General features: G+C 38.9%; 3 protein-coding genes across 3 annotated transcripts; 1 reads left to right on the plus strand and 2 right to left on the minus strand.

Moving 5' to 3' along the window:
* Window positions 1-881: 881 nt before the first annotated feature.
* Window positions 882-10,384, plus strand: adgrf3a (adhesion G protein-coupled receptor F3a). The gene is made up of 17 exons (XM_034858204.1): window positions 882-1,009; window positions 2,807-2,861; window positions 2,950-2,962; window positions 3,088-3,213; window positions 3,323-3,472; window positions 3,546-3,652; window positions 3,790-3,848; window positions 3,937-4,061; window positions 4,327-4,545; window positions 5,222-5,467; window positions 5,551-5,682; window positions 6,294-6,475; window positions 6,768-6,947; window positions 7,364-8,710; window positions 8,795-8,836; window positions 9,516-9,551; window positions 9,639-10,384. Exons 1-17 carry the CDS (start codon window positions 990-992, stop codon window positions 9,693-9,695), a joined length of 3,096 nt encoding a protein of 1,031 aa, XP_034714095.1. The 5' UTR covers window positions 882-989; the 3' UTR covers window positions 9,696-10,384.
* On the minus strand, window positions 9,899-13,068 carry LOC117935755 (ankyrin repeat domain-containing protein 66). Its single transcript, XM_034858196.1, has 3 exons — window positions 12,861-13,068; window positions 11,066-11,294; window positions 9,899-10,883 (listed from the first exon to the last, which is right to left on the minus strand). Exons 1-3 carry the CDS (start codon window positions 12,997-12,999, stop codon window positions 10,748-10,750), a joined length of 504 nt encoding a protein of 167 aa, XP_034714087.1. The 5' UTR covers window positions 13,000-13,068; the 3' UTR covers window positions 9,899-10,747.
* A 1,396-nt stretch (window positions 13,069-14,464) lies between these two features.
* On the minus strand, window positions 14,465-21,967 carry LOC117936261 (tudor domain-containing protein 6). The gene is made up of 5 exons (XM_034859136.1): window positions 21,840-21,967; window positions 18,632-20,128; window positions 17,958-18,508; window positions 15,137-17,126; window positions 14,465-14,610 (listed from the first exon to the last, which is right to left on the minus strand). The coding sequence occupies exons 2-5, from the start codon at window positions 20,100-20,102 to the stop codon at window positions 14,567-14,569; spliced, it is 4,056 nt and encodes a 1,351-aa protein (XP_034715027.1). The 5' UTR covers window positions 20,103-20,128; window positions 21,840-21,967; the 3' UTR covers window positions 14,465-14,566.
* Between the last annotated feature and the right edge of the window lie 185 nt (window positions 21,968-22,152).

Consider the following 22,152-nt stretch of genomic DNA (forward strand, 5'->3'; position numbering starts at 1 on the left):
ATTTCCCTATCAAACCCTCTTCCCCATCCTCCCACACCTTTCGGTGTCAAATACGCCCTATGGCAGAATTTCAAATATATGTACCTATGATTTGGATTTTATGAGTCATCAGCCACATTATTCCAAATAGCCTCCCAGTACGGAGTCACATTAATGAACAACATTTACATATTGCACAATAACAGAACTGACATGAGACAGATAAAGCTGCAATCAGTTAGCAACCTCCTTTGGACAGTTGTCTTTACATCTGGTACATATTTAATAATATGGTCGCACCCAGGTTGTGCATATGTAATGTAATTTATTTATGGTAGTACAATAAGTTATACATTTTTTTAATGCTGTACATCCAGTGTTTGGATTTGATTGGGTCAAAAAGTCAAGTATACAAATAAGTTTTTGACCCAATGCTTTACGGAACCCACTGACTTTATTCTGAGCATATCATTAACATTTGATGAGCATTATCTAATACAGTGTGTATAATGTTGGGCTTTTATTAAAGCCTCCTAAACACAATTTGACTGACACATCTGAGATCTTTGCTGTGAGCTCAGAGTTAGAGATCCAAGTGGGATCAGAACAAGGAGTCCTGCTTCACAAAGCTTCTCCTTATACTGCACGCTGCTTACATCAAAGCCCCAATCAAACTGGGTTGCTTGGAGCTGTAGCTATATAAAAAGGCTAAAATGACATGCCATAAAACATCTTTTGTTACTTCTGGTTTTGCATGTGCAATATGTTTCTGTGAAATATCAGCTGCACCCACTGCACTTACATAAACTAGACATTTCCATTTTTGAAAGTCAAATTAGATCCACATAACAGCCTTTTTTTGACTTTGCATGTCTACACGCCGTTCTTTTCAGTTTATTTTATTTCCCTTTTAAGCTGATGCAGCAACCGCTGCATCAGTGTGCTGCTGTTGTGTGTTACAGACGGGTTCTTCTAACTTTGGGAGGCGCTGCTGCTGTGATGGTTCACTGATGCAAACCAAGGAAAACTGGTGAGCTGATCTTTCTCTATTGGTTACGTTTCATTAAGATACAGTACATCTCATATTTCTCCACGAAACACGTGTTATGTGTCATACAAGCCAATTACAGTGAAACGTACAACGTAGATACTTAGGAGTTTCAGTGTTTTTGTAACTTTTGGTAATGTGCTCTGAAATTAAATGATATTACTCTGAATGCCATATTACTTTTCTTTCTTTCTTTAAATTCAGTGCAACCACATCACTATTATATACAGTAATAGGCCATTTAGTGTGATAGGATCAGAATATCTGTTCACAGGACTGGAGGAAACCCCATTAATTTGCTTATTATAACCTGGTGAATTCTCTTCGATAAAATCTTCGATAAAACTATTTAGCTGTTTAACTAAACTTTTGTTTAAAAAAGAAAAAAGGGAAATGAGAAAAATACAGTAAATATAGTTATTTTCAAACATGCTCATTTAAAATCAATGAAAGATTTCTAAGAAGTTTTTCTTTATCCAAATCCAGATTTGAGGGTGTCACAGGCTTTCCTGGTTGTACAGTCCTTTAAGGCCAATTTGGGATTCAGGGCTACAACTTTTTTAGTATCCTCCTGTAGAGACTTGACAACCAAAATGAATGCTGACAACGAGAACATACTGTATATCACACCAGCTAAATGAAATACATACAATAGTTACATTCCAGATCTTTGTATGTATGATGGAAAAGGATACAATATTTCACTTGCACTGTGGGGCAGTGCACTAAGGTCAAAGCTCTTTAAGAGGAAATAAAAATAAGAAATAGATTATCTCAAAAGATCTTTTGATGAACCCAGCTCTTTTTATTTTAAGAATCTACCCTAAAATTACAAGTACACAAAAAGTGAACTTTATAATGATCTGTCTCTTGCACAATAAAAAAACAATCAATGGCATTTAGAAAAAAAACAGCAGACCATGTGTCACACATTAGGTTTGGAAAATGTTAACTCCTTAGATTTTACTCTGGAAAAATTAAAATACAGTATGCACAAAGAGAGAAGCAGTAGTTTTTGAAGAAGGTTTGGGGATTTTGTGAAAGATATATAGCTTGCAGATGAAGAGGAGGAATGATTTCTGGCTAATCTAAACCTCAAAAAGTAGCTAATGTAAAATAACATGAAATCAAATTGGTTAGGAAATAATTTGTTATATAATTTCTGGAATGAACGTATGAAAAGTCTTGTCTGAAGACGTCCTTCTTTTGACTTATGTTAGCTGTTCCTGTTTGTCTGAGTCACTGTTTCCATCACCTGTACCTCAGTACACTGGATACGTACAGTACATGGTGTACAAAGGTAATACACATATTGTTAAAACAAAATTAACAATGAGATAAAGAGTCTCCATTTGCCTTTAATGTTGTTTATTTTTAAATAATTTTTAACGATACATCAAACTATAGCCACTTTAGAGAATAAGCCCAAGAAAATGTATAAGTTGAAATGGTAACTAAGGCCACAGTTTGATCTTCTCTCTCCATCTGACATCTATACAGTACATGTGTAGGTGTGTAGCTCTGACCGTTATATCTGTTTCCCGACACACAAGGCCCCGTTAAGAGGCACAAAAACAACACAATAGGGAATAGAGATTTTAAATTATTTTTTCTTTTTCTTTTTTTTTTATGTAATAAAAAATGACAGATGTCTTGGGTCGCAGTGTTTAAAAAGTATACACAGTACAGCAGGCCTCCATTATATCATCAGTGGATCACCAGACCTTTGTTGACCGGAAGCCAATAGGAATGACTTGTTCTCTTATTGATTGTATGCAGGAACAGGATGTGGGCCTTTATAATTCTTTGTCTCCTGGGACTCTCCGTCTGTCAGGTACGCCAGCCACGTGCCACATTAGATCTTACAGTTCAAAATTGTAACATTAAATTGAACTGAATGATTTTCTTCTTATTTTTCTCAGGCCAACGGAGAAGGTAAAATTATTTTTATTTGGAGATTCAAAATGAGCATAACGTTGTTTTGCAACAGATAAGGTGTACGTGGTATTTTGAAACCTATTGCACTGGGGTGGATGTCTGTTTGTTTTGCATCGTTCCAGGTAATTCAACACAAATGCATTACGTCAAACTGATCATAGAGGAAAGTGCAATCGACAACATAACTAAGATTCTGAAACCTTTTGACTATAAAAACATCCTGGTTGACAACCTGAAAAAGACAACACGTAAATAGTTTTCTAATATTTACAATCCATGTTCTAATTGATTTTAATTACAGAGAAAAAAATGAATCCCTGAGTTAAACCATTTTGCTTTTTATATTTTTTAAATCAGTCTGTCAGACTGTCTCGGCTGGCACAGTGTGTAGCTGCATGCCGGACTTCAGATGGAGCAATGAAGTTTGTCAATCTCAGAAATGTTGCGGCAACAATGATTGCACCTTCGCCAACATCCCGGCTCCCATGTGTGTTTCGAACAATTCAGGTATTTCTTTTAATATTTCTTTTACAGATTTGCACGTCTGTGTGTATTAATCATGGATCTTATTTCTTCACAGTTGCAGTCACTGGATCAATTTATTTAAAAGGAGTGGATTATCAAAATTGTCTGAAAGAAAAATACTCTAAGGAATTCCAGCAGTGTAATGACAAACTGTTAAAAGAGGTAAAGACTAACATTTACATATGAACAGCATTGCTTAAAATAATTGATTTTATAAGAGCCGCCATAATCATGCAATTAATTTAGGTACTGTCATGTGCCAAAGTATACTGATGTGGAAATTAGTTGTTGCCTTGCAGGTGAAAACAGTGTTCAGCACTTTGACGGGATTTGACATCTTAACAATAAAGAAATACAGGTATTTGCTTTCTATTTACTATATAAAATATGGGTTATTCTTTGGTTTTCAATAAGTGACTGGAATCTGTACTTTGTCTTCACTGAAGGCTTGGAAGCATCATTGCAGATTTTGAAATGATCATTGCTTACAGCTTCAAACAACAAGATCTGATTAAAGCATTGCAACTCCTGAGCGAAAATCTGTCAGCATCTCTTAATTTGGTGACCACAGGTAATTTCAGTATATCTAACCGAGTGTGGGATGCACCTGTTAGGATCCACTTTAAACCTGGATTGAATGAACATGACAACATGAATTAACAACAACACACTTAAGTGACATCCCGAAGGCCACTGCCCATAAAAAGAACGGGAATATCATCATTCAGTTTCAAAGTGAAGTTATAGACTCTAAACTGAAAAGTACACTTGCTCACAGACAGATAGCTTATACTTGGATTCTACACTGATGTAGGCCTAACTCTTATTTTCCACAGGTTTTGTCCATTTATACATGACACCTAGCCCTGTATGCTCCAGCTGCACACCCAGCCTCATATGCACATTACAGGAGGACCTGAACACCCCACCGGTGTGGCAGCTAAAAAGAACAGACGGAGTGTTTGTGATATTCAACGGCACAGAGTCAGAGGTGACATCAGCACCAGCGGTGACCAGTGTCGGACTTAACACAAAGATATCAGAGCGTTGGGAAGGTATATTTGTCTAGCCACTGTATTTACATTTTACATTATTTAGCCTGCCACTGACCTGCATTGAGTGTGCAAATGAGTTCTTCTATTTAAGCACTGTACTTAATTACAGTCTTTGAAGTATTTGTACTTTATTTTAGTATTTCCATTTTCTGATAGTTTCCACTTCAAGTTGTCCACATATTGGAAGAAAGTATTTTTTACTCCACTCCTTTATTTACTAGTTAGCCTACCTAAAGTGATGTCTGTTAGGGCTGAAGACTTCATGTTTGAAAATGAATATTTTTTGAGGGACGAAGCTACATTAGCCACTGCAGAACGAGCAAAACACACTTGAATCTCTGACCAAACTGTCTGCTGTTGCGTAGCATCATGGGTATTGTAGGCGGCACGTTTTGACCATAGACAGTTAACGAGACAGAAGAAAGTGGGGAACAAAAAAGACAATATATTTTACATTTATATATTTTATATCCCTTGGAAGTTGGTGTAGATCAAAACAGAGCTAAAAGGGGATTTTTGTATTCACACTCATCAGGTGGAAAGAAACACAATGCTAATATTGCTCTGTATCTGATGGATATGTAAAATAATTTGCTAGCAAGTTTGCCACATCAATTTAAAAGGTGATAAGGTTGTGTTGTCATAGATTGTTTGTCTTGTCCATTTGTTTTTTTAGGAGAGTACTCATGTACCTATACTCAAAAGTTAAATTCATACACCATAACTCACAAAGCCAGTGGTGTAATGGACATCGCCCTCCTGCCAGACATTCACATCACCACAGTACCAGAATTTCCACGCTGCCGACGAGGTTCCGATTTTGTGAACGTAAGAGTCAACTGTGTTATAGGGAGCAACAGCAAGGAAAATTATACTGTGACATGGAAAGGCAAAAACATCTTTACAGATATAATACCTTCTGGTAAGTACATTTAATGCCTATTCATTTCAATAAATCCTTGGTCAAACTGAAAAAAACCTGACATGCATATGTGATCCTTGCAGGTGTTTATTCAGGTGAAACAATTGTAAGCTGTGACGAACCCAAGGACGGGAGAAAACCACAACTAACATGCAATTTCAAAAACATTTGTGATGAACACCAAAATGCTACAATTGAAGTCAATATCATATATGGTTTGTTGTAGTGTTAGTTAAACTGTGTCAGAAAACCGTGGCTTTGTCCCACATTATATACATATTTGCTGGAAATACATTCCATTTTTGCCATTTAAATTTTGTGTCCAAAATGTGAATTGTATAGCTCCACTATATATGTAGTCCTAAATTAATCCGACAATGGAATGAAAAATATAGTGTCCATAGCACATACATTACTTTTAGCAGGAAATCAGAAGATGCACAAAATCTGAAATAGTAATGGATGGATTAATGGATCTGAAAATAATTTTATGGAGCTGAGATTTTTTCAGGACGCTGCTTTTGCGTTACCTCGCAATATGTTATGCGTTCCCTCGCAAAACCTTTCTTCTTCCATTCCTTCTGAGCAATATGTCTATTTCCACTCAGCTGCCAGTGCAATTAATCCGCTCATTGCATTTTACTTTGAGCTGGGAATTATGCGGATATAGACCTACTGCTCAATGGGCACATTCATAACAACGTGCATGTTTAAGGAATATATAAACCGTGAAAATACAATGCTAGGAAATTCAGTATTCCAGATACATTTCTTGTTCTACCAAAGTTGACTTTGTAATAATTGTAGTAACTGTTTTTCCAAACAGAAAATGATTCATTCTGTCCAGCTGAAGGGGATTGGAGAGACACCAAAGCTAACTACACTGCTTACTTAAAATGCCCAAACGCGGCTGGACAAAGACAGAGGAAATGCTCTGCAGGGAAATGGGGAGCAGTGGTTGAACATTGTGTGAACCTGGACGTGAACCTCGCGCTGCAGCAAGCAAACGTAAGACGTACTTTTAAAGCTGAAGGTTCTAAAACAAGAGCTCCATCATGTGATAGACAAGTGACTCATACCAAACATACTAGTAGAATTTGAAGCAACAAATTACAAAAAATGTACTATTCAAAAGCTACAATCTAGTGAAACGCATGTTAAAAAATGATTGTTTTAAATAAAACATTGATGCATGCATTAGTTAGTCTCAGCTCTTTGGAGATTAATATCTTTGGTGGTAGCTCATGTTTACATTTTGACACAAATATTCACCACACATAATTCATCATTGTTTTTACAGATTGTCGACGTCGGACTTGGCTCAAAAGATCAAAATGCTGCAAATGTATTTTCCCTCCTTGGGAATATCACCAATAACACAAAGGCTATCAACAGCTACGCCAACATGAATGCAGCCGTTCAAGTACTCATCAGTCTGAGTCAAAAGTCTATCAGCATAGTTGAGGAATCAGCAGTAGATGTAAATATTTCAGAATCTTCATTACAAATTATCTTTATGGGGAGCTATTATAGGATTTCAACCAAAATGGAGGCAAAAACAAATTACTAATACACTCGTATGGTTTTGTTGTTCTTGTGTTGTATGTTTGACAATGAGTATTTGTTGTAGTATTAAACCTCCTAAACCTATTAAACCTTGTTGTTACCACAAACCAGATGAAATCAAGCAGGACTAAAATCTTAAGGATAACCACTTTAAGATACCAATAATGATTATGTTGTTCCAATATTTTGTGTAAATATAATCAAATAGACATAATTTCCATTGAATTTCCTTTTCATAATTAATACACCCAGTAGAAAGGATACTCTATTTTTTAGCGTACATGTTATATTTGACTAAACTGCAATTAAAACAAGCTTCTTTGTTTTCAGGACTTTCTGGAGTCCTCCAGCAATTTGCTGGAACCGTCTCTTAAGGAATCATGGACCCTGAACACTGGCAAAAGCAATAGTTTATTGGCTGACAGTTATCTGAATTCTGTTGAGAAATTGATTCAGAAGACGAACAAAAATTATGAAATAAAAAAAAACAACCTAGAGGTAGCAGCATCCATTTGCACAGAGGGATCAAAGTGTAACAATACGGTGTTCGATGTCACCGTCAATCTTAATAGTCCAAGCCCTGGCAGTGTAAAAACAGCAGGGTTTAAAGAACTGCAGAACTATTTTCCCGAGGAAAAGGACTTTGAGCCTAACAGCATCGTTGTGTCAACAACAATAACAACTACTGCTAGTGAGCAATTGGAATCAGTTAATGTTAATATCAACTTTCAATTGCTAAAGCCTAGGCCTCGGAACGTTCGAATAAAGTGTGTCTCATGGGACAATAACACCAGAAGTTGGTCAGAAGAGGGCTGTGAATGGAAGGGTTCTTCTGAAGAAAGCCTTTGTACTTGCACACATTTGTCATCATTTGCCATTCTAATGTCAAGGTATCCCACAGAAATTAATGGGCTAACAGATGTGACCTATGTCGGACTGTCTATATCAGTCGTGTCACTTGTTATCACCATGGTGATAGAACTGACTGTCTGGAGCGCTGTAGTTAAGACCATTGGTTCGTATTTACGCCATACTGTCCACATGCACATTTCTCTATGTTTGCTAATTGCCAATTGCTGTTTTTTAGCATCTTCTAATCCAAAACTTCTTACAGAAATGTGGTGCAAGATCTCTGTGCTGTTGAAACATTTCTGTTACCTGTCCATGTTCTTTTGGATGTTGTGTCTGAGCAGCATGCTTCTTCACAAAACCGTTTTTCCGTTCCATCAAACGAGCAAAAAAGCCTACATGAGATTCTTTCTATTCCTGGGCTACGTGTGTCCGTTGCTGATTGTTGTTATCACGTTTCTTGGCTATAATGGTGGTGCTAAAGACGTGTACTTTTCCAGTGATACCTGTTGGCTGCGTTATAGTGGACTAATGAAAGGGTCCATCCATACATTTGTCATACCGGTCGGTATAATTGTCTTCTTCAATGTGTTCTCCATGCTGGTGGTGATCATGAAGCTTTTGGATCACCCTATAAATACAGACAAATCCAATGAAACGGAAAATGAAAAAAAGGCTGCCATAACTGCCCTGAGGTCAGTTATTCTTCTGACGCCAATCTTTGGTGTGACTTGGATTTTTGGGTTTGCTGTCATGGTGCTTGACCTCACAATTGGAACTGTCGCCTTTGTAGTCAATTATGTCTTCACCCTGCTGAATGCATTCCAGGTACGGTCAATATAATCTTCAAGTGAACATCTGGTCCACTAATTGTATTTCTTGCTCAGTATTCTCTTCTTATTTCTTTTGCAGGGTTTGTTCATTTTGTTAACCACGTGCCTGGGGGACAAACTGGTAAGTTTCACTTCTTAAAAGAAAAGGTAAACCTAAGTCATAATGTCTTTCATGTCTTGGATCAATTATGTTGTTTGGTAAAGTGTTTCAGCAGAAGATTTTTGTAATAATCAAAGCATCAAGAATCAGAGAGGAATGGCCTTTTCTTGCAGTTATATCAACCAAACTTCAGTTGCCACATTTTTTTATTTTTTACAAACTATATGTATATATATATATAGTATACTGTATATATTAACTGTAGATGAGGTTACCTTAAAAAAAATAAAAATATAAGGGGAGCACTTTTAAAACATCTACTTTGTTGTAGCTGTTTAGTTTTATAGGATCTGTCATTTTACCTATTTAAAACTGTAAAACTATTTTGCCTGGTAAAGCATTCACAATGCCGGTGATCAAATATATATGGTTTATTGTGAAGTCTGATGGTCTTTAAGCTAAGCTAAGCTAAATGGTGGCTTCATAGTTAACAAAACAGATGTGAGAGTGGTATTGGTCTTCTCATGTAAGAAAAAGTATTCCTTTAGACACATACGTAAACTTCATTATTTTGTCATTGAGTGCAAAAAGCTAAATTTGTTTGGACTTTATTAAGGAGTTTATTTTTTAATAGAAATGTTATTATCCACAAACAAGTAAGTAAAGCATCATAAAAAATGTTTTAATCCAATTTTGACAGACCCGTGAAGCACTGCTGAATCGTCTCAGGAAAAATGTAAGTGTGCTCTGATTGGGTTTACTCCTACGTAAAATGAAACAATGACTACAATACATTTACACATCCTTCTCCTGTGCTCACCAGGATTCAGCATCGACTACTGACAGCTCCACGAAGTTAGACTCCACTTGGAAGCAATGAAAGTCATCATACCAAACATGTGCACTCTTACATAAAAAAAAACTACATCTTGCACATAACACCACAGATAATAACTTAACCAGGAACACCATCTAAATGAATAATTCCAATATGCTATTTCCATGACATAGGACTGTTCAATCTTTATTTGTGAACATGATCGACTCTCTCAAAAAGCCAGAGACCAGAGATGTAAAGCTTGATTTATGGTTGTGTGGAGGCTCCACGCTGAGCTTTCGCCGTAGCCTACGTAAGTGGCCTGGTGTTTATACTTGTACGTTGGTGTGCGCGTCAATCTCAGCAGGGCCAGCATGTGCGTGTGTGGGTGGGGGGGAGTCAGTGGTAGAGTGAGTGAGAGCGTGGCGGCGATTAGCTTTGGAGCTCACCCGACTCTAGAGTCATAGTGAGAGAAACAAAGTGTCTCCCCGTGCTTTCTGACCACAGTGGGATATCCGTAGCAGGAGGAGTTAACCCTCTCCTGGATTTCATGTTGTTTATGGAGAAGGAGAACCACAAAATGAGTCGGGGGGGAAATGTAACACTACTATGCCACGGCTGTACGACGTATAGTTAAATTTTTTGAGAGGTGCACATCAGGCTAAAGCATAGGGTCCGACGTAGTTTTGTGTCTCCACGTACCTACGTACGTAGCCACGGCGTAGATTTTACGCAGAAGTATAAATCAAGCTTAAGTCTCAAATTTATGATGTCATCAAGTATGACAACACAACCCTTGGTGCTCTCAGTGTCATCTACAACATCTTTCCTTTCTGTAGAGCAGACATTATACTTGATGACATCATCACAAATTTCAGTTCTTGGATTTGGGAGAGAGTTGTTCCTTTTTAGTAATAGTTTTGGACTGTTGACTGTTTTTTAAATGGTGCGTGGTTCCCCTTTATTAACTCTACTGATGTGACTACTTTTTTGGGGGTTTACTTTGGTTTGTTACGATAGCATGTTTGTTCATTAGATACGTTATTGATTGCTAAAGCGCTGAAACACTATGCACCACTCTAGTACATACTTTGTTGTATACATGGGAGTCAAGCCTACGTCTGAATGTTGCTAGAGATCCTCTTTTCTTCATTTTCCTTGCCTTGTTCTGCCCACTCCTCGTCTGTGTCATCCATTGAAATCCCTTTCTGGGCTGCCATCTTGCGGTAGGCCTGGCACTCAATTTCTGCTCTGCAACATACAAAAACAGGGCTATTTATGGATTTAGCCGATAGTCTCATCGTATAAGGTTGTTGGACTGTGTAATTAAAATAATAATTGAAGTGACCCAAGTAAGATAATCAAGGAGGATATTCAGGGAATCAAATAACACCAGTGGTGGAAGAATTGGAAAACTGGGCTTCATTGTATACTTTTTTAGGAATCGAACACAGTCATGGTGTCCATATATTTCGGCTATCCGCACTGGTTTGTCTCCACAGCAGTCCTCCTTGTCTATAGGCGCATGGAGGGAGTGCAGCAGCCGGAGGACAGCCAGCCGGCCAAGCTCTGCAGCACTGTGGGCAGGAGTCCATCCATGCTCTGTTCTCAGACACGGCCTGGCTCCGTGCTCAATAAGGATCCTGACTGTTTCTGTATGCCCTGTGGGAAAGGCATCAGGGGGATCTGACATTAAGAACCTGATGATTTTTTAAATCTGGGAGGTTAAAAACAAAATTCTTACCTACTGTCGTTAAGGAAAATTCTTACTATGGCAATAAGAATCAAAGGAAAATTTTAGCAGCAAAAAAAATAAAAAGTTTAGTGTTGCAACTAAAAATGGCATTAAAGGCACAATCCATTAAGTAATTAGTTATTCATTAGAAGAAACAATTATCAAATGTATCAATTAGGTGATCGGCAGAAAACATTCCCTGTTTCCAGCTTCTCCAATGTGACAAATTGCTGCTTTTCTTTGTTTTATGTCATTGCAAAAATACTACGGGTTATAAAGCGCTGAATGATTAAGGCCCAAAATACTTTTCTAATGTGCTTTTACACTATGAGCCACCTGGACCTCTCGGGTCATCTGAGTCAGGTCTGCTTCCGGTCCGCAGAGTCAAAACAAAACATGGACAAGCAGCGTTCAGATTTTATATACCATACATCATTCCTAGATACCTGCAAGTCGGCTGCAACTCAATTCTTTTTAAAAATCAAGACTGATAAAGGTTTGCTGCTGCCGTTTATTGAATCAAATTGTGAATTTCTTTCACTGCATTGTAACTTTTATTTTATACCTATCTTATTTTATATGAGCTTGTTTTTATTTTTGCATTCCCTTGACCTTTTAATTACTGTTTGGATTTTGATTTAAATGTCCTTTTATTGTTTTATGTAAAGCCCTTTGGAATTGCCTTGTTGAAATGTACTTTATAAATCAATTTGCCTTTCCTAAATATGTTTGGCTCTGTTCCTCTTTTGGTCAAACAAAACAAGACATCTGTGGATGATATGTTGGACTCTGACTTTAACATTTTAAACTGACCACTTAATTAATGGCTAACATGACTTAATTGAAAACACAAATCCCTCCCACAGTGATTGACAGGTCTTTTAATAAACCGACTTTTTATGCCTACTAATTCTAAGATATTGATGTGTTTTGATCAGGGTTCAAATTTAATTTTCTCATCCAGCAGCCAAATGGGTATGGTAAATGTTCAAATGTTCTACCAGCCAGCCACTCAGTGTAGTATCATTGTTTGGCTGGTGGGTAAAACACATCTACCAGCCATATGCATGTTTTATTAGCATTTGGCTGGTAGATGGGGCTAATTCTGAACTCTGTTTCTGATACTGTATTGTAGTAGTTTAAGCCTCAGAACACAGGCGGAAACAAAAACACAGGCCAACGTGTTTAATTCTGATCTGAGAACCATATCTTTCTACCCCAACATACAATTATGGTGTATTCACCTTTGAAGAAGAAACTACTGGGCTTCTAAATTTGGCGACAGTTTGCTGCTTACAGTACAAATAGGCTACTTTATTTTATATATGAAACTAACCACCTTCCGAGCATTTTGGACCCCCACTCCCGGCCGTGTTCATTATAAGCATAGCAGCATTGAATGGCGACAGGTGTTAAACTAGGCTACTGACATTTAAGACCTGCCGGTGTATCAGGAGGAACGGATAGTACGTTTCCACTGATCCACCATCTACCTTTAGCTGCAGCCCAGTGTAGAGGAGTCTTGTAGTTCCAGTCGACATCCCTCTGATTGGGATTGCATTCCTTTTGCCTCAGAATCTCCTCAACTTCATCAAAATCCCCCGCTGCAGCCGCTTGGTGCAACTCTGTCATTTTCGGTCCTGTGGTTGCCTAGCAACAAGTGTAAACGGTAAATGCTGCCACCTTCTGTAGGTAGGGGTGTGTACCAGGTGTGTCCTTTATTTATTTATTTATTGATTTTTTTACAGTAGGCTAATCTGCCTCCCGCCATATTATGGAACCATAGACTGTTTATATGAAGGGGGTAAGTCTCTCTTCACAACCACAATGCGTAGCAGCTCCTATGGCGCCATTTTGATGCCAACAAGCCTTTAGCCTTCCATTGACTGCCATTCATTTTGACGTCACTTTGACAACGAATAACTTTACATCTGAAGACATTTAAACGTTTAACCTTTCAAACACAATGTATAAATAATATTCATTCGACCCAGTTTATGCAACTCAATTGTATTTGTAAACAATTGATGCGAACGTAACGGAAAACTCAACTACTCATAGCACATCAACACAAACCAATGGGTGACGTCACACATGCTCTGCCCATTAATATTAACAGTCCATGTATGGAACCCACACTACTTCTAGGAAAGCCCGCCCTTTAATAGAATGCACACACTACTATTGGCCAGGCATCTATGACCTTGAGGTCAAAGCCTAAACCCAACCAATCGAGCTGCTTTGTAGGACGGGCCTTTCCTAGAAGTTATAAGCGTTCCATAATAACGCTTAGCGCCCTAATATTTTGTGATGTAAAACCACTCCCACAAAGCCACTGGTAAAAACATTGTAAGCCTCCAGGGACCTGCAATTCTTCATGTTGCTCGGGGAGTAGATTCCTGTGTGATGTAGAACATACTGGGTTAACTCTGTTTTCCCGGTTAGGGGGAAAGAATAGTTTTTCCCACTGTGACTCCGTCCCAAGCCACGCCCATACCAGCTATGACGAGTCACGACATGCTGGATACCAAAACATGAAACACTAAAGAGATATTATTTAAAGAGAATATGTGGTTATAAAACATAATTTAATCTTGTTGAGTAGGGCTGGGAAATATATCAATATTATTAGTATGGGGCTGGATGTCCTCTTAAATTTTTGATACTGTAATATTGTGATATGACGTGTGTTATGCAATATTGACATTGATGTATTTGGTCAAAAATATTTTGTGATATTTGATTTTTTCCAGCTCAATCAAAAATATGTTGCTTTAAGATAGATAATTTCAGTAACCCCCAAATTTCATTTTAGGTTTTTGAGTGAAGCTCTGCAACCGTGGGTACTAGCAACTTTTATTTTAATTTTTTTATTATTTCAGGCACTGTGTCTTAAAGAAGAAAATGTTTCTATGAATAGACTTGTGTGTCATTTGTAGTGTAGGAAAGGTTCTTGAAGTTGTGTCTACTATGCTTGATGCTTGTTTTTAATGAAAACTGAACTTCAGATTTAAGCTCCAGCATCATTTATTAAACAACTTAAACTGTAACTGTAAAACTCATAGTTAATGTTGAAGAACAAGATGTTTTGCAAGTTATGAATGTATTACACTTTATTTCATTTAGTCAGAAATTTTATTAAATGTAGTTTACCAACAAATCTGTACATTTTCAGTAAACAAAAGCCAAGATTGCTCTGTCACAACTGGGTTGGACAACATGGGCCTTCATCTGGGTCCAGATCTGAAACCAATAAACACAAAATGTTAGAATACACATTGAAAACCAACCAGGTGAGTTCATATCTAAATAACAATAATTCCCTGCCAGTTTTTACCACATTTGTATCCCTCGGAGGACAGGTTAGATGAGAAAAACAAGTTTATCATTATAAAGCCTTTTAGATGACTCTAAACCCCAGTCCTCATCATCCAGTGTTGTAGTCTATGTGATTTGCAGATGTACCGCATATACCCACAAGACAGTTATGTTACAGAAACTACAGGAAATAAGCCAGATGAGGCAGATGCGCAGTAACATTACAAAAATGTGTGGGGTTATCACACTGGAACACGGACGAGAATGAAGCTGGGAAGGAAAAACTAGAGTACACCGCTATCATCATCTGGTCCACTAAAGATGAAAGATCATACAGCATTAAATAAGTTAGTGAATATGACATTCAATAAATACCTAATGAATCTCAGTTAGTTACAAGACTGTGTTAAGGTTTCATTAAAAAAATAAAATAAAAATAAAGTCTACTAACCTGATCCCAAACTTTTTGCCAAGGCATGGTCTGTAGCCTGTCCTTTCCAGTACTTCTCCATCAGTGTATTCACAACCACTCCCTCACACTCAATTTCCACTGCATACCGAGAAGCTGCAAACTCTGGATGATCCTCTGTGTTAAACACTGTCACTCTCAATTCTTTATCAACCACCAGATTGTAGAACGCATCATAACCTTCATCCTCCCAGTAGCCCTTGGACTCATCAAATCCATTCAAAGAGCACAAAAAGGCCTGAGGAACCTTCTCCAGTAGACTCTGAGGCAGTGATCTAACATTCTCGATGTTAATGTCACATTCATTTCCATAGTCAATAAACACGACATTGAAATCATTGTCAACTCTGCTAATTACTTGTGCTCGATACCACTGTTTGTCACTGGAAAACAGAGCAAGGCATGGACCACCAGGACCAAGAGTCTCTAGGAATGTCACATCCTGGTGTGGCTGTGCTGCTTCCCGAGCAAGCCTTGACACGTCACTGAGCTCCTCCGTGTTAGCGTACTGACACCAGAAGAAATTGGGTCCCCCAATACAAGAGGCATAGACCTCCTTTTTGTTTTTGAAGATGCATGGCTTCTTGTACATGCAAGTGTTCACATTTCCTTTGGAAACACTTAGGTGTGTCATGTTGGACTCAGATTGATCAACTTCAAGGAAAGTTTCTGTTTGAGGGTGTTCTATCAAAACACATTCTTTGGCAACTGGTTTCCAGAATTTCTCCATCAGTGTATTCACAACCACTCCCTCACACTCAAGTTCCACTGTATACCAAGGAACGGAAATCTCTGGATGATCCTCTGTGTTAAACACTGTCACTCTTAGTTCTTTATCAACCACCAGATTGTAGAACTCATCATAACCTTCATCATCCCAGGAGCCCTTGGACTTATCAAATCCATTCAAAGAGCACAGAAAGGCCTGAGGAGCCTTCTCCAGCAGACTCTGAGGGACTGGTCTCACATTCTTGATGTCAACGTCACACTCGTTTCCATAGTCAATAAACACAATATTGAAAGCATCCTCAACTCTGCTAATTACTTGAGCTCGATACCACTGTTTGTCACTGGAAAACAGAGCAAGGCATGGACTGCCAGGACCAAGAGTCTCGGGAAACGTGTCCTGTTGTGTGTGTACCATTTCCTGAGCAAGCCTTGACACTTTGCCGCGCTCCTCCGTGTTGGCGTACTGACACCAAAAGAAATTGGGATCCCCAATACAAGAGGCATATACCGCCTCCTTTTTGTTTTTGGAAATAATTGGCTTCTTGTACATGCAATTTTTCACATTTCCTTTGGAAACACTGAGGGGTGTCATGTTGGACTCATTTTGACCGTCCTGGAGGAAGGTTTCTGTTTGAGGGGGTTCTAACCCAACAGATTCTTTGGCAACTGGTTTCCAGTATTTCAACAGTGCTGCATTTACAGCCATTCCCTCACACTCAATCTCTACTTCATACTGAGGAACTGCAATCTCTGTATGATCCTCTGTGTTGATTACCGCCACTCTCAGTTGTTTATCGACCAGGAGATTGTAGAACTCATCGTAACCTTCATCCTCCCAGGAGCCCGTGGACTCATCAAATCCCTTCAAAGAGCACAGAAAGGCCTGAGGAACCTTCTCCAGTAGACTCTGAGGCAGTGATCTAACATTCTTTATGTCAATGTTACATTCATTTCCGTAGTCAATAAACACGACATTGAATTCATCGTCAACTCTGCTAAGTACTTTAGCTCGATACCACTCGTTGTCACTGGAAAACAGAGCAAGGCATGGACTGCCAGGGCCGAGAGACTCGAGGAACGTTGTGTCCTGCTGTGCATGTGCGGCTTCCCGAGCAAGCCTTGACACTTCACTGAGCTCCTCCGTGTTAGCGTACTGACACCAGAAGAAATTGGGTCCCCCAATACAAGAGGCATAGACCTCCTCTGTGTGTTTAGAGATGCATGGCTTCTTGTACATGCAAGTGTTCACATTTCCTTTGGAAACACATAGGTGTGTCATGTTGGACTCAGATTGACCAACTTCAAAGAAAGTTTCTGTTTGAGGGTGTTCTATCAAAACACATTCTATGGCAACTGGTTTCCAGTATTTCTCCATCAGTGTATTCACAACCACTCCCTCACACTCAAGTTCCACTGTATACCAAGGAACGGAAATCTCTGGATGATCCTTTGTGTTAAACACTGTCACTCTTAGTTCTTTATCAACCACCAGATTGTAGAACTCATCATAACCTTCATCATCCCAGGAGCCCTTGGACTTATCAAATCCATTCAAAGAACACAGAAAGGCCTGAGGAGCCTTCTCCAGCAGACTCTGAGGGACTGGTCTCACATTCTTTATGTCAACGTCAAATTCATTTCCATAGTCAATAAACACAACATTGAATTCATTTTTAACTCTGCGAACAACTTGAGCTCGATACCACTCTTTGTCACTGGAAAACAGAGCAAGGCATAGACTGCCAGGACAAAGAGTCTCAGGGAACGTCATGTCCTGATGGGCCTGTCCTGCTTCCTGAGCCAGTCTTGACACTATGTTCAGGTCTTCAGTGTTTGTGTACTGACACCAGAAGTAATGTGGTCCAACAATGCAGGATGTGTATACCGCTCTTGTCTTGTTTAGTGAAATGCTTGGCCACATGCAGATGTTAACATTTCCCTCGGGGCAAAAAGGAAGGGAAGGTTGTGTAATTTCTAAGTCAAATTGGCAACTTTTTATGACATCCAAATTTGGTTCTCTTCCTTCATCCAATTTCTTTTCATGTTCCATCTCCGGTGCAGGGACATTGGTCATTTTCACATTTCCTTTGGAAACACTGAGGTGTGCCATGTTGGACTCAGATTGATCATCTGGGAGGAAGGTTTCTGTATGAGGGTGCTCTATTCCAACACAGTCTTCAACTGGTTTCCAGTATTTATGCATTGCTACATTTGCCATTCCTTCATGCTCAATTTCTACTGCATACTGAGGAACTGCAATCTCTGGATGCTCCTCTGTGTTCAACATGGATTGTGACTTTAGCTCATCTCTTGCACATGTCCCATTGCTGCTGTGGACTTGTTTTGGTTTGGTTGTCTTTGTTAATACTGATCCATTTATGAGCTTTTGCAGTAAACCGTCCTCATGTGGCACGCTGACATGTTCTGAACTGTTGGAGATCTGTTGGGCAGTCTGAAGAGTCATCTCTTGTTTCATGCTATGAAGTCCAAGTGGATGATCTGTGCAATGTGGATGGCCATTTATAGGATAACCATTTCCCATCCCTTTGTCTCCAGAAGAAGTATGCACCTCAGAGGGAGAACTTGTTAAAGGATTCCCATTGCTCTGTATTAGAGGGCTTGGATGTTCCGAGCTTGAGAAATTTAGTTGATAACCATTTTTCATCCCTTTGTCCCCAGAATAAGTTTGCACCTCAGAGGGGAAATTTGCTAAATGATTCCCAGTGCTCTGTATTAGAGGGCTTGGATGTTCTGAGCTTCTTTTTATTAGAGCATCGCCAGCTCCAGAAGTGGGTCCATCATCTGTTCTGCCATTGACTGCTTGGTTCTCGGTCCATGGCAAAGTTTCCTCCAGTAAACCATCAACATTTACAATAACTTTGTTATTCAATTCCATGCCACGTTTGTCTCCAAGTGGACTGAGAAATGTTGACGGAATTGGAACATTTTGGACAGATGAATCTGGTTCAGTCTTTGAGAGTGAAATGGGTCCTGCCATGTCTATGAAACACCTGTTGATGCATGCAGCATTATGTGCATAAAGAATGACATTATAGACATCTTGACGTATACTGTTGTGGTAAAACTTCGCCACAAAGGTCTGGTTCAGGAGCAGTGATGTTAAGTAATCAGTCTGGTCCGTATTCCACCCTGTGCCATTATCTTTTAGACCTTCAAGAGAACAGAGATACGTGACAACTGGCATTTTCAGAAATTTTACATGCAGGGGTCTGATATTTCCAATTGGGACCGATTCACTTTTACCTTCATCCACATGAAAGACTTCTACAGCATCATCACTAGTCATTGTTTGCTTTAGTAATGAGCGATGCCATTTTCCGGTTATGCCTCTAGCGGCACATGGATCCCCGCGGGTCAAAAGCTGCGTCTCTCCCGGGTCTGAGCTCTCTTCATAGTGCTGCTGGATCTGTTCTGATAACATCTTCACTGACTTGGAAAAAATTTGGAGTTTGCAAAAAATGTGATATGGATCAGCTACCGCTGTCACGTTAACAGTTTCAAAATGATCAGTTAACAGTTCTGGGTAAAAATATAGGTCATTCTTCTGAAGTTGGCAGCCAACATTCAGATTCTGTTGCTGAGTTACATGGTCGGCCTCAAGACATTTCTGTACAAGACATTTAAACTCATCTACGGGCATTTTCTTTGCAACTCCAATCTTACACATGTGCTTGGAAATAGTTGGTATGTCAAGGACAATGGTCCTGTGTGGCATCAGCACATGTTGAACCAGTCCTTTAAAGTTCTTGCCTGGTAGGGACTCCAAAAACGTTGTAGCTTTTTCAGGCCAGTTATTCCCAAGGGAGAGGACATTTGCGAGTATGCATGATTCAGTTTCAGGAGGAAGGAGAAAACTGTCATTATTGCCCCATGCTAAAGCTTCATTTGTGGTGATATGAGGCTGTCCCTGGTCAATCAGAAAAATTTTGCAAGCTTCAGTTTGAATCGATACAATCCGAGCTCTGTGCCAGGTATCACTGATGAAAACCAGACAGTGATCACCTGGGTTTCCTTCTGGTCCATAAAACTTCCTTTTAGGAGTCTGAATTTCATCTCTCATCTGATCATACGCACGCTTACTCCCATTATCCATGTTGATCCACAATTCCACAAGACCACAAGTGGAGTTTAGGTTTACCCTTGTGATGAGAACTGGTACTTTTGATCCTGGAGTTGGAAGGCCGGGAATTGAACACATTGTGAAGCTCAGGAGGTTAAATACACCTGCAGGAAAAAAAGAAATGTTGAAGAAATACAGTTTTTTTAACCCTTATAACGCCACCAACCTTTAGAATTTCCGGGACAGTTCGGTAACCATCTGTGCAATTAATCTGCTTAATTATTTACCTGCATCACGTGCACCTAATAAACCGAGTGGAAATCAGCACAAAAAAAAATCTATTTAGAAATTAAAACCCAGACGTTTTGGCTATTGAAGAAAAGATGGAAGGCAATGAAAATAATTTTATAGAGAACTACATTTTAGTGTTTTTTTTTTTGATGACAGCAGTTGCTGTCCCGTCATTGTTATCATTAACAAATGTAACACTTCAGCAGAGGTGTTAATTCCCAAACAGGCTAATAAGCTTACCAGTTAACGTCAAGGTGGATTTGAATTGCAAGGGTATTTTGTTGACGGTAATGTTTTTAGTGTTATAAGTTAGCAGCTCCTTTAAACAAGCTGTCCCAGGCGGAGACATAGTTAGACAGCTCAATTTGCCCATCACCACCGAGGTGACATTATGTTCAGCCCTCTGTTCAGAAGTGGTGAATTTACAGCTTACAGCAAGTTAATATGATATAGTGTCTACCTTTTGTTTGATATCTAGTGTCGACCAAACGCTTTTTTTATTGTGAGTCTTCTGAGTGATATTAAGCTTGGCTTTCATTGTGAAAGGTAGACACAGAAGAGTCAGTGTTAAGGCAATGTTTAGGAAACAAAGTGTGAAATATCACACACACACACACACACACACACACACACACACACACACACACACACACACACACACACACACACACACACACACACACACACACACACACACACACACACACACACACACACACACACACACACACACACACACACACACACACACACACACACACACACACACACACACACACACACACAGATTTAGAAGCAAGGTGCCTCATAAAACTTGTGTGGATGAACAATCTCAGCATTATGTTACATCCAAGTGATAGTCTCCTCTTGCAGTATTACAGATTCAAAGGTTAGGGAACATATCCCCATTTTTGTTGAGAGTTGTATGTTGCATGCTCACCAAAAATTAATTACAGTGTTTACAATTCAAGATACAAAACCCTTACTTAAATATATCAATCATTTGAAATTTTAGGTAATCTATATGCATTAAATTACCTTTAATAAAAAAAAAAATGGTGGTCAACAGGGTAATAATGATAAAATTAGGAGAAATGCAAGCTGGTTGATACAGGCTTAGAAAGCCGTATTGTGCTAACATGAAGGGGCTGCATTCTTATGAGTGAGCAAGTGATTTAGTTTTTTTAATCTTGAATGTATAAATGGGAAATGCAAGAGTTTTTTATACAATCAAACAGTTTTGATTAAATTAGCCTACTTTAATCAAGAACACACCTGTGTTAAAATGCTTTATAATTATGAGAATCTAAAAGTTATTTTACACCCTAATTCACTTTGATAATCCTAAAAATATAGTGTTGCATGTCTGTGATTCTAAACCAGCTCCAACCATGCAGTGCAGTTGCAAAATGAGCTTCTTATGCAAAAATAATAATACAAAATAAAATAAACTTAACATCCCACTCTCTAAGCACACGCTTTACGTTGCTTTGTGTGTGTTAAACATAATGCACTCAACTCTGATCGCCCCACATTTACTCATACCAACTTGTTACATCATTAAACATATCTCCATTGTCTCACCGCCTTGTTTGTTGCATGCGACTCTTCATCATTGGGATTCATTGTCAGGAGGTGGGGGCGGGCACCACGCACGTGGGTTTTTAAAGGCTTCCCATTTCTGGGTGATTATAATAACATCCCGGTGAATATATGCACTTTATTAAACTGACCCTTTTTATTAGTTAAAATGTGTTTATATGGATTAAATCACAAACTCTCCCGAATGAAACGTTTACACAGTGACCCTTACACTAATAATTATTACAAACAAGTTTCAAACTCTCGCAGACACAGGCGCGCACAGCCAATCACGCAACTCGCTTTCAGTTCCGTG

Source organism: Etheostoma cragini, chromosome 20 (assembly GCF_013103735.1).
Source record: "Etheostoma cragini isolate CJK2018 chromosome 20, CSU_Ecrag_1.0, whole genome shotgun sequence".
Lineage (NCBI taxonomy): Eukaryota > Metazoa > Chordata > Actinopteri > Perciformes > Percidae > Etheostoma > Etheostoma cragini.

Bases quoted from the DNA above. Each gene is read 5' to 3' on its own strand.
- adgrf3a (XM_034858204.1), top strand. From the start codon at position 990: ATGCAAACCAAGGAAAACTG. The intron at 1,010-2,806 runs GTGAGCTGATCT...GATTGTATGCAG, and splicing joins ATGCAAACCAAGGAAAACTG to GAACAGGATGTGGGCCTTTA. The intron at 4,546-5,221 runs GTATATTTGTCT...TTGTTTTTTTAG, and splicing joins GATATCAGAGCGTTGGGAAG to GAGAGTACTCATGTACCTAT.
- LOC117935755 (XM_034858196.1), bottom strand. From the start codon at position 12,999: ATGACAGAGTTGCACCAAGCGGCTGCAGCGGGGGATTTTGATGAAGTT. The intron at 11,295-12,860 runs GTAGATGGTGGA...CCTTTCCCACAG, and splicing joins ACACTGGGCTGCAGCTAAAG to GGCATACAGAAACAGTCAGG. The intron at 10,884-11,065 runs GTATACAATGAA...TGTATGTTGCAG, and splicing joins TGTGTTCGATTCCTAAAAAA to AGCAGAAATTGAGTGCCAGG.
- LOC117936261 (XM_034859136.1), bottom strand. From the start codon at position 20,102: ATGTGTTCAATTCCCGGCCTTCCAACTCCAGGATCAAAAGTACCAGTT. The intron at 17,127-17,957 runs ATGACCAATGTC...GGAAATGTGAAC, and splicing joins TTTCCAAAGGAAATGTGAAA to ACTTGCATGTACAAGAAGCC. The intron at 14,611-15,136 runs GTTAGTAGACTT...TATTGGTTTCAG, and splicing joins GGCAAAAAGTTTGGGATCAG to ATCTGGACCCAGATGAAGGC.